The sequence below is a fragment of the Protomyctophum bolini genome (assembly GCF_963924005.1).
Source record: "Protomyctophum bolini genome assembly, chromosome: 4".
NCBI classification, from domain to species: domain Eukaryota; kingdom Metazoa; phylum Chordata; class Actinopteri; order Myctophiformes; family Myctophidae; genus Protomyctophum; species Protomyctophum bolini.
This window is the reverse complement of record NC_137865.1, coordinates 18,333,144-18,350,059: the sequence shown is the minus strand read 5'-3', so window position 1 is coordinate 18,350,059 and position 16,916 is coordinate 18,333,144. Positions and strand designations below refer to the sequence as shown.

Below are 16,916 nucleotides of genomic sequence, written 5' to 3'. Positions count from 1 at the left end.
CTGGTTAATCATTAATCAAAGTCACCAAACGATCCATGGTGATATAACTTAAACGCTACACGTAACAAGCAACTTCACTTCAGAGAAAACTAAACGGAGGAAGCTGCAGCTGCTATTCGTGTTTACTCACCTGCAGTCACCACCACCACAGTATGGAATCCATTAAAATGATTGGAAATTTAACATTAATAGTGAGTTCCATACATCCTTTATTTCGATAAGTCCGTTGATCTCCGTTCTCACTTTCACACTGAACCACGGCGCCGCCATTTAGTGGCGTTTTTCTTTTTCTTAAATGTTGAGAAATTGTTGAGAATTGTTTAATGAAAATCATGGACCCAACAGAATGTTCTTTTTCCATGATGTTCGGCAGGGACAGAGCTGCTCCGTATGTCAACAGCAGAAGTCAAGGGTTAAGCCCTCTCATGACGCTGAGGACGGACCGAGGAGACAACAAGCTGCTGGCGTCATCACATTCACACACAGCCCAGGGGTACAGTATGCCTTTCTGTTACGCTTCTCTATTGTTTGATTAGGTGACATGTTTTTGTTAAAAATAAACCGTTCAATTGCTTTATATTCTGAGTAGTCATTGGTATAGAGCAGGGGTGCCCAGTGCCCAGAGGGGTGGGTGCCCACACCTTTTTGAGTGGTGCAGCCACTCCAAGGAACAGCAATGTGTGTCTGTCCCTATGTCTCTATGTATGTATGTCTGTTTAGGTAGGGTACCAACAGGTGACAAAGTGGCGCTGTTGATCTTCACACTGTGCACAGGTGCATGATGGGAAGCTGAACACCAGCACAGAGCACAGTGCAGTACAGACTACGTTGTAGCACATGCACAGGTGCATGATGAGAGGCAGTACATACTACATAGTCAGACATTCAATAGTCCGACAACCAATAGTCCGACAGCCAGTAGTCCGAAAACCAATAGTCCGACAACCAATAGTCCGGCAGCAAATTGTCCGACAACCAATAGTCTGACTAGCAACAACAACCTGACACCCCAACAGCACCACTCAGTTCAGACGGGTCTGATTTTTTATGTTAGAAGTACTTTTAAAATGACCGGCTCAACAACATCTACCAACGTATGTTCCATTGCTGAAAATACTTTTGTACTCTCCCTCTCTCTTTGGAGAGAGAGGGAGAGTGAGTCTGTCTTTTTCTTTTTTGTTACCAACCACAACCAATTTAATTGTCACCTGAATATATATGTTGTTGTTGCAATGGAATCTACTATATGATGCGCCACATCTCTGTGTGCGTGTACGGTTGTAATGCACGTACCGTTTGACCCACCACAGGTCCACAATGTGCCACGTCTCTGTGCGTACGTGTGTGCATGCGTGTGGCTCTGCCAGTGGGCCGAATTGATTGCCAAATACACTTTTCAGTTTGTAGTCTTCACACACAGGCACATATCCAGATCTCCATGTGGGACACCGGCTGACGGGTCCTATGACGACGTATATTAGGTTCCCAAGTTGCATCGTTCCCAAGTAGGCCGGTGGCCGACTGCGACGGGCACGTACAGGTCTAGTGTATATAATACAGTATATGAATAAATATCCGTGTAATGCAAGTGTAAAAAGAAAAGGAAACATTGGAACTGGATATCTGTAGGAGTTAGGTAGGCAGACGGTAAACGGTGCGCACACTTTTTGACAAATTATGCATCACCCGAATACATTTTTCAGTGACACCAGTGATACTGAGAACCACAGGCATTATATTTCATGGGCAATGTAAGATACAAGCTATACTATAGTACAAATTGTTTTGTTGCTAGAATATTCTCAGCTTGCAATTTGACCAGTATGTCAATTCAATTCCATCAGCAAGACAAGACAATTTTACAGTCACTTTTATGTTCTCATTGTTTACAAGCTTTCATCACAAATGGAGCGTAGGGAGCTGGAACTAAATTCTGTGGCCAGGACTGGATTTGATTATAGGCCTGGCTGTCACACATTACATAATCGCCTAATCTCAATTATTTGACATAATCACAATAATCTTTTGCAGATATAATGGCAAAAGATAAAATGGCAGATATAATTTCAAAACCTGCGACCTGTTTTGAGCTTGTAAATCTGATAATATTTTTTTAATTTATTTCAAAAAATTAACTTTAGTTTAACTTTAACTTTAGTTTACACAGCCTAAAAGCCAAACAGAAAAGTATTTTTTTATTCATAACGTTCCAATGTTCTGTGACAGAAACAGGGGGACAATTAATCGTAGAGTAATTTCATAATCGCCTAGATTTGAATGAATTGTTGTGTGTTTGTATCCCCAGGGACGACTATGATGACGACTACCAATGGAGAGAGTCCTTAAATCCGTCTCGCGAGCGCTCTCCTCCCAGGAGGGAAGTCCAGACGTCTGTTCCACCTGCCCATTCAGGGTCTAGCAGTAGGAGTTACACCCCTGAAAGGGACACAGGCTACACCTACCAGCAGCTCCAGCAAAGGCGTAAGAGCTCTTCATCTAGCAAGTAGCGCCTGTAGCTCTTAACCTGTAGATAAGTGCTTCTCAAACTGGGGGTCTCCAAATAGTTTTGGGGCGTCCCCAGATTATTAGCCTAATAATGTGAAACATTATTTACTCACCAAACGGTGATACGGAATAAGTCTATACAGGGCACATTTCGAAAGTGACAATTGAATGACTTTAATAGCAAATTGTCAAATATTACTTAACGGGGCAAATATTGTGACAATAGCTACAAGCTCACAGTGTCTCGCAGAGCGAGGAGTTGTGACCTTGTAGTTTGGCAATTTTCACAAAATCTGTGGAACCGAGTTAAACTCAATTGAATGCCTACAATTCCAAGTGCTTGTCAGGGTGGGGGGTCCCCACAGTTCATGCAAACAATGCACAATGCATTGTGATGTGATGTAATCACACATCTTTGCTATTTTCATTTTTTATTTACTTTGAAAATGGTGTTTTTATTTATTTAATTTTTTTTAAATCTTTTTATAATCGATTTAAATTAATTTGTTAAAATGGTAAATGGTGCATTTATATAGTGCTTTTTGTCCAACGTGCTTTACATAGATTTCATTACATTCACCCATTCACACACATTCATACACCGATGGTGGAGGAAATCATGCAAGGCACCAACCTGCACATCGGAAGCAATTAGGCGTTTAGCATCTTGCTCAACACTAAGAGATTTTCAGAGAGAGTTTCATCTCATGTAGTCTGATGATCTGTTCCTGTCGTGCGAATAAATGGTGTATAAATTAGGCTTTATGAGGTCATATATATATATATATAGTGATGCACCGAATATTCAGCCGCAGAAAATATTCTGCCGAAAATGGCTAAAAATGCATTTTATATATATATATTTATTTATTTATTTTTGGGACGCACCGAAAGGGAAAATCTTGACCGAATATAGGAAACAGTTGGCCTAAAACAGAATACCGAATATGATTAATATTATATATATATTTTCCTACCATTGCTGTCATGACCGTACCTGAACTGATTTATGGCAAAATAAATAGTTATGGCAAAACTTAAATAATAATCACTATTATGGGTCCATACAACATTTATTCAGCTTTTTTGAATGCATTAATTGCATACACTATTCGGTGATATATTTTCTGCCTATTCGGGCCGAAACCGAATAGACCGAAAATGGATTTTCTGCAGAATATTTTCTGCGGCTGAATATTCGGTGCATCACTATATATATAGTGTATGTACTAGCTGTCAGTGTCTTGACTATTGATTTTATCTTCCAGGTTTTGAAGATTCTTTAGGCCATAAAATAGACCGGGGTAAGTTTATAAACTCAGGAACTATCCCTTGGCTTTCGGGTTAGCCAATTTGTCCCTTTCTCCTTGTATAAATAGATATTGAATTATTGAAGTATAACATAATTACTGTGCTCCTATTTTCCAGTAGAAACATACTCATGCATGCCCTTTTAACATATTAACTCACCAACTGGAGTCTGCAACCACTGCCAGCGTTTTATTTATTTCTTTTTTGACTAATCTTTCAAGACCCACAGAATATTTTGTTCTATAACTGTGTAATCACAGAATGTCTCAAAAGAATATATTATATACTACTTTTTCCTGTTGTCCTCTGATCCGGAACCGTAGATTAACTCACAGGTTGCGGAAGAGCGCCCTCGTAAACACTGAAAACGACAAATTACATCTAGACGTCAATGGTGGTGAAACGTTGTATTTGAAATGACGTCATTGGCCAAATGGATTTCCAGTTCCATTTTCTTTATGCTGCAATTCCACCCTTTCTCAATTTTTAACAATACTGGTAATGTTCCCGGCCATTTGGTCTACTTCCACAGTAGATAGTGTGTTCCTGAACTCTGACTCGCTGTGATTGGCTGCGACCTGAGAAAGCTGAGGAAGCATGTCTTAAGTGTGGAATTGCTACAGTAGCACTATGCATTTCTTCTGGTCTAAGCAGAAAATGGCATCAGTGAAAAGGGGATATCAGACAATCAGGCTCTGTGCACTGCAGCGATATTGGAAAGAAATGTGGCCTCTTCCTCACTTCCTTCACAGGTGTTACCGATGATGCTAATTAAGGCTCTGTTTGCATTCTGACCAAACAGATTCAGGGTGCTGATATTGTGCATGTTTGCTTGGCTCACTGGAAAGACACTGCTACACCAGACCAGTGGGTCTCAATTGTGGTCCAGGGACCCTCATGGTTCGTTGAATGGGTTACAAATGCCCCCTTACGGTTGTGTAACTCTGAGAGTACTGGTTCCTTTCCCTTTGTACACTCTCAGAGTTATGGGGGTCCTTGATAATAAAAAAGTTTGACTACACTAAATGGAACAGAGCCTTAATTAGTATACCTGTGAAGGGAGTAAAAGGAAGAGGCCCAATTTCTTTCTGGCTGTGCATCGAGCCCAATTCATGTCCTCAACTGTCAGAGCCTATGCCAAACAATTACAGACAGTCATCAGTTTTCGTATTAAAGGATGACTTAAGCCGCGTTCACACCAAGGAAGCTAGAAGCAGCTTCTTGCTTCGTGCTCCCATGTTATCTCTATGCATACCAGCGTTTTCGTTTTGAAGCTTGGAATGAATAGCTTATTTTTGAGTGGTGCAACCACTCCAAGGAACAGCAATGTCCGTGACGTTGTATGTGACGTTCACCTATGTATGTGACGTTAATGAGCACCAGTGGTATGAGTACCAGTAGGGGCGCTGTTGGCTACTGTGCCAGAAACAGAGAGAGAGAGAGATAGGAGGGTGGAGAGGGGAGTTGCACCACTTAGTGATTTCTTTTTGCGTGCTGAAAACTTTTACGCAGCTTTTAAAAGCTGCGTTCTGGCTTCGAGCTTCTAGAAGCTGCTTCTAGCCAATCAGAGCACAGCGTGGTTTGAGGAGGCGGAGTTTAGCTTATGGAAAGAAAGAAAAGTTTATATGAGCAACAAGTTGTCGAAGTGGTGAAACCTGGTTGTGTTCAGTCACTTGCGACCCAGTTCTCTCCCAGTGGAATGGCATAGTAGCTGGGGAGAAGTGCCCTACAGTTGGACCCCCCCGGTTCTCACCAGAGCTAAACATGGACTGACCACTAAACGCCATCACTGACCGTGGACTAAACACACACACACGGTTTATAAATTAGCAGATATAGATAGATAGACAAAGAACTAAACTATATAGTTAAAACCGTTTTTTTTTTCCTGTCTGACCCCCTGGCTTTTCCCCCAAACTCTCCCCAGAAAGAGGGGAGGGGATGAGCAGCTCGCTCTGTCGGTCGTATGCACGTCGCATGCATGCACGTGTGTGTATGCGTGTGCGATCAGTCAGTGGTAGGCTGGTAGCTAGCTGTACATGTTGAAACTTTGGCACCGTCAATCATACCTTTAAAAAATAATTAATAGCCTTTATATCAGTTGTATGATTATATGTGAACATCCCTGATCCGACCTAAACTGAGGACACTGAGGCACACCAGGGGTGATGTTCCCGCACTTCTTCCTCCTCCAAGGCGGCAATTATTATCAGGAGCCTCCAACGTCTCATCCGAAGATCCATGGTGTCGCTATGACATGAGGGTTTAAACCCCCTCTATTTATGCAATATGTTGCCCGCGGAAATGTCACTGTTTGGTGATTGGTTTGCTGCGTTCTGTAGACTGTATCGATATCGCATAGATGGATAATATTTTTTTGAGGGAATCATTTCAATTGGTTTATTGCGTTCATGTATCGATGAAACAAAACTTTATCTCATAGCAAAAGTTGAAAGACAGTAGATGACTAGATTTATGGATAGATGGACAACAATCCCGTTACGAGTGTGTGTGTGTGTGTGTGTGTGTGTGTGTTAATAGCCCTATTAACTATTATTGTTAATGTTAAATAGCCTAAACAATATCTCAATCTCTCTCTCTCTCTCTTGCTTCCACGACGTGCTGGATATATACAATTGTATTTCTTTCCCTAAATATGGTATGCTCTTGCTAAATCAACATTAACATTACATAAAGAGCCGCTATTTAAAAAAGATATCATTTAATCGATCTCGGTGCTTCAACTGCGCTCGGAGGGTTTCGGTCGCGGGGGAGAGGACAGCGGAGTGGAGCAGAGGCCAAGATGAGCACATGAGACGGGGTAGACGAGGGAGGATCGAGACCGGTCCGTCGTCTCGTTCGGTTATTTACAAGCATGTTTACCAAGATTATATTATTTATTTATCCATCAATAGGTTGTGTTGTGATATAACTAAATATATAATTATTTCTCCTCTACAGCCGCTATTTTACATTTTAGACTTTAAAATGTGCGCCTGCTCGGACTGCCTATTTTCTTTCTCGTCTCAAGACCAGTCCAGGCCATTTGACTGACAGGTACCTTGTACACGCCCACTTTCTGAAAAATCTTTAGCTTGCTTTTTTTTTCTAGCTTCCTTTGGTGTGAACGCTGCATTAGTAGCACACTGAAAATAACGCTGTGACACGTTGTGAACTTGTGAGCTATGCATTATGCTGTAAGTATGCCTTGGAGCTTGAAAGACAATGTCAGCAAAGTTTCAAAGAATCCAACATCCTAAACAAAGCATCTGCTGTGAGACTCGTGCACTGCGAGAGCCCAGGATGTGCTGGAACATGTTAAGATGCTAATTACACTCAAGCAGCACACTTGCTGGGAAAAGGATAGCCTTGGTTTTTATTATGGTGCTTTGGCTTCGGATTCAAGGTCTGACCTTTCCTTGGTGTGAAAGTAGCGTGCTCACTGACGGAACAGATGTCTCCACAATCAGTCAGTTTGTAAGCTTTTTTCTGTTCTGTAAGTCTTTCACATGTTCTATCTAGAGCAGGGCTTCGCAAGTTTCCATGTCAAGGACCCCCAATAGCCATAGCCTCTGGCTACTACCCACCGATTGCAAAATGGAGTTAAAAAAAAACAAGACCCCAAAAAATGCTTAATTTCATTCCACAACTCACTGCATTTCCTGAATGGAGAGAGTCAATCCCCCCCTAAATATATGAAACTGTCAACTGTGCAAAACCTAAAAGAAGCACAGTAATGTTATTCATTACATTTGAATTGAAACCATTAACCTCATCCTAAAAGGACCACTGTTCTAGACCTTTTTCATATCAAGGTCTATTCTTTATTCTCCATTTGAGCCACGGACCACCATTTGATGACATTTAGTCTCTCAGACCCATTTGAGCCATGGACCACCATTTGATGACATTTAGTCTCTCAGACCCATTTGAGCCACGGACCACCATTTGATGACATTTAGTCTCTCAGACCCAAAACGAAAATACTTTATTGTCGTTGGATAATATTTTGTTCACAATTCCATGCATGCTGTATTTGAGGTGGTACCATAGGAGAGATAACGGGGAAACATTGATCAAAATAACAATTACATTCTCTAATTGTGTAGACTTGGAAATTAAGTAAGATGTTTAACAATAATTTAACTGTTGAGAGCTTTTACGCTCTCAAGAGTTAAATATCTAATAAGGGTCCATTTGGTTACCAACTCTCCATCATTTAGCTGGGGACCACCTGGAACCCCCTCTAGGACCACAGGTGGTCCCCGGACCACTGGTTGAAAACCTCTGTTCTAGACTGCTGGTAAAAGTCAAATTGGTGACTTGCATGCCTGCATCTCCGCATTAGTGGGGTCTGATCAGGGATGAATCACTGTTAACGCAATCAGCACCGAGATTTCTTTCAAAACCGCTTTTACTCTGTAAAGCTCTGTAAAAACTGGCACATATTTGCGATAAAAATCGCTGAATAATCCCTCGCGTTCATATTTTGAACGAGAGGCAGGCAGAAGTCAGAAATGAAGTAGATCAGTATATTAGTATCCATCTGATCATAACAACGGAGAGCTCCCTAGATTAGGAGATACGAGGGATTCTTTCTGCAGAGGTAAACGGGGAAGTGAACGGGACCGCGGATGTGCGAAGCAAAAAAAAATAAAAAAAAATCTCTCGTTTGATATCAATGAAAATGAGCTAGGACGTGTCCTTTGGATACGTTGGTTGGATTAGTTATGACGTTCCCACACATCGTACGGTCTGAATGTGTAAATATGTTGAATTGTACATGGTGACATGTTTCTATGGTAAAGTGCTTTATAGTTGTAAACTACCTCCCTGTGAAGACGCAATTCAATGTTGAGAAAGTGGAGTCCCCCCCCCCCCCCACTCCATCTGGGACACAAAATTTGTCCAACACAAACTACACTTGGTAATGATGATAAAGAATACATTTTACATGAGAGTGACTGAATGTTCATAACAATACATGTACAATATCCTATCTAATATAAACCTAGATGTACTATTAACAGCATGAACCTAACCCTCCCTATTCTCCATTCTGTGCATGTCATAATGGGTGAAAAAAAGAATAGAAACTGGCTTGTGATTGTGACACATTGTGAGCTTGTAGATTGGCCGTTTCTGCAAAGAGATGTGGGACCCTATCTCATGCCCTTACTCTTTTACGATTTTGAAAAACATTTTAAGTTAGTGAAAATAGCCGATCTGCATCGACACAAGCTTGTACATTTGGCATTAAAATAGTAAAAAATGCCAATACAGTTTAGGCATAAGGAGTAAGGAAAAAAGGAGGACATATCTCCACTGAACAACATATAATAGGGTTTGGATAATACTGTACATTTTTTCGACAGGATGAAATGTTATCCAATGCATACGTCAACCTTGACATTCTCGTTCATGACTGCCATATGTATGTCCTTTTTACAACCTCTGCTAAGAAACCTGACAATTGTGGAAGTACACGAGGCATTTGGAGCAGTCATCCGTCATGGCTCAGTGCAAGCAGACTGGCAGCACGGCATGCCCTGTGTGTCCGATAAGAAATGCATGCAGACTGCAGTGTTTGCCCTATTGAACAGCTGTCTGTTTGTGGTGCTACCTCAGATTGACTAGCCTCAGGTGTTTGTGTGTATTTGTGTGTGTGTGTGTGGGGGGGGGGGGGGGAGGGGGGCAGGCAAATGCCAACTTGTCACATGCTGTATTATGTGTTAAGTACTTGAATGATAAAATATTTGTTTAATAGAACAAAGCCATAAACTAAATTGACAATCGTCTTCTTTAGCTATCAGCAGTCAGGCAGATCTCCATTTTCTAGCTTCATTACACATTGGGTCTTAATATGGGCCCTGTATTGCATAAGCTATAAATGTCTGTTCCTATAATCTTTCATGGGTTTCACGGTTCTCTGCTCATCATTGATTTGCAATTCATGACCATCTGCTGCAGTCAATTTTCCATTAATCATTTGGATTACGCATCTTGATCTTTTGCCACAGATAAGGTGTGTGGCAGCCTGGCAAGCATAGTAGTGAATATACCCTAGGCTACATTTACATGTATATTTGATCAGATTCACTACCAGGCAAACAAACGGCTTGAAAAGTTTGCGCTCTTGACTCAAGGCCTGCCAATGAGTAGGCCATGTGTGAGGTGCCAAGTGTGTGTGTGATGTTTTCATTTGGCCTAGATTTGAATTACCTTTTTAATCTAGATTGTATACAATTGTACTGCACACATTTTGGCTGTGGAAAGTTTCACTGGAGTGTCTCACAACCTGACAGCACTGTTATTGGTTAAAAACAAAATCACAACTCGGCAAGTGTTTTTAATTTCACCAAGGCTCAGTCAGGCTAATCACCATGGGAGATCCCTGAAATAAAAACAAACATCTGCAGCCTTGCAATATATATATATATATATATATATATATATATATATATATATTTTTTTTTTTTTTTATAGACATATCGGAGCCAACAGAGTACAGTACTTCAATTTAGTAGCAGCTGAACGTCTACCACCATTGTGCGGTAGACTCCAGTGAACGAGTAAACTTAAACAGCCTCATAGCATCTTGTCCTCTCCATTGTTCACTGTACAAGCGGCGAGTAAATAATTGCTTGGTGGCTCCCAGCAGATAATAAATGATTGTTCCTTAATGTGTTTTTCCTATAGGACACACTAAAATAAAACAATGCCGTGGGCGGGCGGCACTGATGTGTTCCTTATTAGGATTGCACACAAACAAAAATGTTTCCCCCTTGTTCAAAATGCCTCTGTTCACCATAAACATCTGTGGGTGACTGTCTGTGTTTGTGACTCTCTCTACAGAAAACCCCAGAGTGCCAGCTAGTCATACTCCCAGTGGTTCAGCTGCCGGGTCTCCACACAGCTCCATGCCCGTTCAGGTGAGACCAGGCTCTCTTTCTGAACGCATTGTTCTTCACCAGCATCAATGCTTCATGCTTCATTACAGCAGTTATGCTATTTGTCTGGGGACCCCCAACTGAACTTTTCTTTTTGTCATTGACCCCCCCCCCCTCCTCCTCCCTCAAAAATAGCAGATGCACAAACTCGCTTGCAGCTTGTATATCTGATACCGATTTTATCCAATCAGGAGAGAGAACTCGTACAGGATAAGTGAAGTTGGAAGTGATGACACTGAGAAATGAGCAGACAATATTGGAACTGGAAAGATCTCAAATTGAAGCAGATAAATGTACTCTCAAATGTGCAACCCACCTGGAAATGTATTTTCTGTTTATTAAAAAGCTGGAGAGACAGGGCGACTCGAACTAACTGAACAAACACACCAGTCTATAGCAATGAATATGATCAGAATACAGTGCTTTAACCTTTTAACAAAAAAACAAAACTTGTTTTGACCAAAACAAATATCACTTACCCTACCGGCCTACCTAATTCACAAACAAACAAAGAAAGGGGGAGGGGCATTATCTGGTTCAACCCAGCTCTGGTCCATAGCTCTAATGCCGTTGCATTACCGATGACTTCCGGGGCTCGCATAAATGCAGACCAGCCTCTCGTCTTTAGCGTAAATAAAAATAACTTTTTTGCTACTCACCAATACAAAAGTGGGTTGTGTTAGAAAGCCTACTTTCCTTAGTGGGAACACTCTGAGCCCCCCACCACACCTATAAAAGGTATTGTTTGGCCAAAAAAACACAAGGGGAGGTAAATGTAAATTCCCATCGAAAGGAGGTGTCATTCACTGCCGCCGTTTTTCCTTTTTTTGTCCTTTGTATATATAATCAGAGCTCTAATGTTTACTGTTGACCTGCTGCATGCATGATGAAGCATTTAACACAACACTAGTGACAGTAAAGACGTTTGAAGCTCTCTGACCCTTACACTTTAACCTTTGGCCTGTCAGGAGGAACTCCCCGCATGTGTAAAAGAATCGGAGAAGGACGTGATGGTGGTGGGCAGCACGGAGCCGAAGCTGACACCCAAGGAAGACTTAAAGGCCCGTAGAGCCAAGGCCATAACAGCTAAAGCGTTTGAAATTGAGAAGGTAATTGGTTTTGCAACCGTCTGACTGTACTCTTTTTGCAGTGAGTGTTTTTGACTGTGCCATATTGCAACTGGTCTCGTTTGGCTTTCCTACTGTTTATCTCAATCATTCAAATAATTTTATAATTAGATTTTTTTTTTTTTTTTTTTTCATAATCGCAAAACAATTATTGTCATATAGTTTTGGAAAACTGCAATATCATAAAGCCTCTGTAGAGGAGCCTGAGAGATAGGCAAAGAGATTCAGCCAATGTGAGAGAGCACACAAAGGCACATATTATTTTGCAGTCTCGAACGTGCATATTTAAAAGCCCACCACCATTTCACACATGGTCCAGCAAGCCATATACTGTATTTCTAGTTTTTGACTTAGTCTAGTTTCTTTATTGGGTGGTGAGAAGGAGGATGAGTCTGCAGAAAAAGCCCTAAGCACCGCTGCACCTCAGGTCGTACTGAGCCACACGGCCTAGCATTTGGGTCTGCTCTTCCCTTCCCTCCCCTTCACTGTAGTATGCCACAGTACCACTTATCTGTTCCCGTTAAAGCAGGGCAGGAATTGCCCTGCAGGATGCATGCGGCCCACCCACAGTGTGGTATACGTACAACTCTTGGCATTAGCACACACACACACACACACACACACATGCTTACCCTGCCATTCCTAACCAGATTACAGACGCGGTTGGAGGCACCAGCCTGTAGTGTGCCTTTACTGTAACATCTTCCCCAAGGCTCGGCTACATGCGCACTGATCCATCACTGTCGTGGAGGGTCAGGCTGACGGGGCCGAGCAGTAGGGTTGACGTTGGGCAGGAGCTGGCACAGGGTCTGCAATCCACCAATGGCACAGGGTCTGCAATCCACCAAGGCTGTAGAGCCATGGCTCCGGTCCACTGCTGAGGGACTGCTTGGATCTGTACCCATTTAGTTGGGTACAGTTTTCTGAAATACCTCATGTTTCTGTATCAGTGGTGCTCCATATTTCATGTCAAGGATCCCGAAAATGATAATAATTGGCCGCCGACCCCCCCATCTCAAAATATATTGTTTCAAGGACCCCGCAGAAGCAAATATTTGAGTTAAAAACGTTCGCTCTGAAAGAATATATATTCAAAGATTTGTGCCGCATTTTCACGATTTTTCAAAAATAGCTAAAGTATAACAAAATGCTTAAAACACCAACAGGGGTTCCTATGCCCAGAATGGGTTAAATGAGTGCTTTACCGCTAACACGGTGCGTCAAAGGCCAGATACACACGACTCCTTCTTAGTTAGGATTTGGACTCTTCTTTGAGCGTATGTTGGGAGTGTGCTTTTCTTCACCAACTGAGTTCACTGTGTCAGTGGGCAGACACGAGGCTTGGCGTAATACATAATTTCCGTCTGTTTTTTCAGTGTTATAAAGGAGAATAAGAACCCAAACAGAAATTATGCTTTGACACAGTAAATTTGGATTACTTGAAATATTGCCGTAATTGCACAACTGATTACAAACTAGTTGGTTTATATTGCTTCTTTTTCATCAAAATCCCACTTCCTTCGTTTGTTTGGTGCCACGTGTTACCATTTTAACATCTGATTTGTTATAAATGTTTATGTAGGGGGAAAAATATAGAAAATTCGAACCAGTTGCACGCCATATAATTGCAATGTCATGGGTTTGATTCCAACTCAAGATTTGTGTTGCATGTTATTCCCTCTCTCTGCCCTCTTTTCCTCTCCCTTCATTGTGTGCTATTGTCTTTATAAAAAAAAAAAAAAAACTACAATGTACAATATTTTATAACCTAAAACAAGCTATTGAACATGGCTAATGCCTGGGAGTGATTTCAGATAAGTCCATTCATCATCTCAATCAGTGCAAATGAAACATATCCATTTCAGCTATTAGACCCCCTCTCACAGAGAGCTCCGCTTTGCAGCCTGAGTGATTAAAATGGCTCTTTTAATATCCTCTAATGTGTACCAGCCCTCAAGTCATTACCGCACTTCCCTTATTACGCAGGACCCCTGCCTGCATCAGTGCTCATTTGAACAGAGCCCCACTAAATGATCATGTTAGAGTCGTATGTATAATCCCCCCCAGCTCCCAGACCATATCCCAACACACAAAGCACACTCCCTGTATCGACCCTTATAACCTAGACCTCCACAAACATCCGATCTGGGCAGCGGCCGACTCTTTCAGGCCCTCGGTGATGATGTCTCTCCAGGGCCCGGTCCCGTCATGTGTGGCCCTTTAGTATCAGGCTTTTGGATCAGACCCTCCTGCTGCTGGGAGGTGAACTTAGGCAGAACCTTCCCACAACCTTTCCTCACAACATACAGAGCTCGCTCAGGTCAAATGCACCCTTCCTGTTTAAGTAACAAGGGAGGAGTTCTCTAAGAATAGCAGTGTTAGGACACACTCCTTCCTAGATTCCTTGGTATTATAATAAATGTGGAGCAAATACTCCTGTGGATATACAGTATTTGTGCACTCATGATGGCTTGCATGCAGTCTTTCCACTACAGTCGAGGGAAATCACTTAATTTGAGTTCATTGTTTGTTACCAAGTCCCTTTTTCCTCTTTCTCTTTGAAGCTTCAAAGTGTATAAACCAGTGTATATAGGACATAATGAGGTGAAAATGTAATCAGTGTCAGCGCAGCCTGTAGCCTGGAAAAAGCTTAGACAAGGTTTTGTTTTGAAAGATGGCAAACATAATCAATTGTAAGTGATTGGAGTGGTGCTTGGGTTATGGGACATACACCGCATACTTTTTGTCTCGTTTAGCCCATGTTTCCTCTCACATCTTCAAACCTGGAACCAATTTTCCTTCCGCCACAATTATGCTCAGAGTTGGGCGAAATGTTTTCCGACGGGACAAGTTTACACTCAGAAGAAGGCATGGAGAGTCACCCACAGCTCAATGTTAAACGGAGGCGAGAAACACATCCAATATAGCCTAAAAAAAACACCTGACATGTTGCATGTACAACATGTTGAGTGTTAACCCATTCTGACCTGAGATCAGTTTCTAAAAACAGTTTTCTGAAAAAGCGGACCTACAAGCTCGTAGCGCGCCACTCGGTGGCTTGTAGATCTGCTATTTTTCAATAGCTAAAGCATAACACAATGCTAATACTAAAAGGGGTTCCCGCCCAAAATGGGTTAAAGGTGGGGCAATAGGCGGGGATATTCAAAGAATGTGAGGAGACGGTATTATGTTCTAATTTGTCAGAAACGAGAAATTTGTTTCATAAATGTTTGAAAAACAGCTACATCTGCCCCTCCCCCAACATTCAGTTGAGTGGTTTTGTGATGTCAGGAGTGGAGGAAGTGCAACGTGGTAAACTCAACTCCTATAAAGAAACAAAACAACAATACACATTTTCTTTTACAGTAGAGAGGCTTCCAGTCGGAGCATTGCAAATATGTCTGATTTACATTTAACAATGTTCATTTATTATAGTACAGATCAATATTGTACCAAGTACAACAGTGTGTCTGTTGTGCTACCTTTAGTCTGAAGTTTCAGTCATTTCCAGGTAATTGTATGAAAAGAAAAGTTTAGATATGACTAGAATGTGAAATATAAAACGTCCATTATCTGTTGCCCAAACGTTATCAACATAAGCCCTATATTTTAGGGATGCCAGGTTGAAAGTGGTTAATTTAACTCTTGACGGTGTAAAAGATGGACCATTTTGTGTCCATCTTTACACTCTTGGGGAGGGGGAAGAGAGATTACTTGTTTTTGTATGAGCACAAAAGGCAGTCTGTGTTGTTGGAAGAAACTGACCCTGGGCTCACTCACACACACACACACGAGTCATGAGTCTGGAGCTTCCTTGCGGTCCGTGTTGAACACTATGATTATGTGGGGCAGTGGATTTGCTTGACATGACATCTGCAGACATTAAAGCATCAGGCTGAGTCCAAACATCTCCCACAGTCGGAGATATTTCTGTCAAGGTTCTCGCGATCATGTTTTTCGTCTTCTCACTTTCCTCCCCTGTGTTGTACAGTGAGGGTTTTGCATTATTTTGATGCGGTGCGCTTTGTCCAGGCATGAATATCGTATACAATCCAGTGGTGTATGCCGTCCATGAGAAAGAAGTTATGCAAGAATGTAGACCAGTTAAAATAGCCCTTTTCATGTTATGGGGAGGCTATTGTCTTGAGGTTGAGTTTCGAAGTAATTCACACATTAACTTAACAATAGAGTGGCTATTTCATTATAACCACCATTATTGTGCATGGAATGCCTCAAACCAGCTGTAAATGCAACAGAGCATGGATAACTTTGCCGCAGCATGCACAGACAGTACCAAGAAGACAGAGGTGATGCACCAACCTGCTCCTGGTGCCCAGTACACTGAGCCCCTCATTACTGTAAATGTTGAACATCTCAAGGCTGGCAAAGTTTGCGTACCTACTGTACCTAGGTAGCACCCTGTCACGCGCGGCCACCATTGATGAGGAGGTCCTGCACAGGATACCCCATGGAAGCGCTGCCTTCGGTAGACTCTGCACCTCTGTGTGGGAGCGTAGAGGGATCAGCCTACAGACTAAATAGATTTGAGTTAGTTTCAGTTATAGTTTTTTGTAAAGCCTTTTATTTTCATTTAGAAAGAAGTCTTGAGACATCTGAGGACTAGAGGCAGTGAGGCACTACAGTTATTTTAATTTACTTTTAAGTAGCAGGTAGGGCAGAAAATGGAGACCCCCTCATCTTCTCTCCCGGGGCAGTATAGTGGAGCGTGGAGTTTCACTTCACCTTACCGGTCCCAGTCACACACGCTCATGTCACGGTGCCTGTTAGGATTTTATCAGATAGTACGCACAAGAACGACCCAATACAACCACCCACCCATCACCCCTACTGCTACTCTTACAGACACATTTATGTGCAAACATGCATCTCTGCATTTACCTTCAAATCAATGCAGAAATCGATTGACTCCCACATTGAAAGGTGCTAAATTGTAACATGGCAGGCCTACCACCCTCATTGTCTCCACCAGGCCGAAGGCATGGGGAGAAATTATGTTTTGCAC

The 16,916-nt window shown here is 42.0% G+C and overlaps 1 protein-coding gene across 1 annotated transcript in view; it reads left to right on the top strand.

Moving 5' to 3' along the window:
• The window catches only part of LOC308314476 (uncharacterized protein), a gene marked incomplete at its 5' end in the record, with an annotated part of 41,608 nt that overhangs the window by 12,782 nt on the left and 11,910 nt on the right, over positions 1-16,916 (top strand). Inside the window, 5 exons of the mRNA XM_080762107.1 lie at positions 374-493; positions 2,306-2,481; positions 3,774-3,809; positions 10,672-10,748; positions 11,735-11,875. Coding sequence (XP_080618233.1) covers positions 374-493; positions 2,306-2,481; positions 3,774-3,809; positions 10,672-10,748; positions 11,735-11,875 — 550 coding nt within the window. The remainder of the gene's footprint in view (positions 1-373; positions 494-2,305; positions 2,482-3,773; positions 3,810-10,671; positions 10,749-11,734; positions 11,876-16,916) is intronic.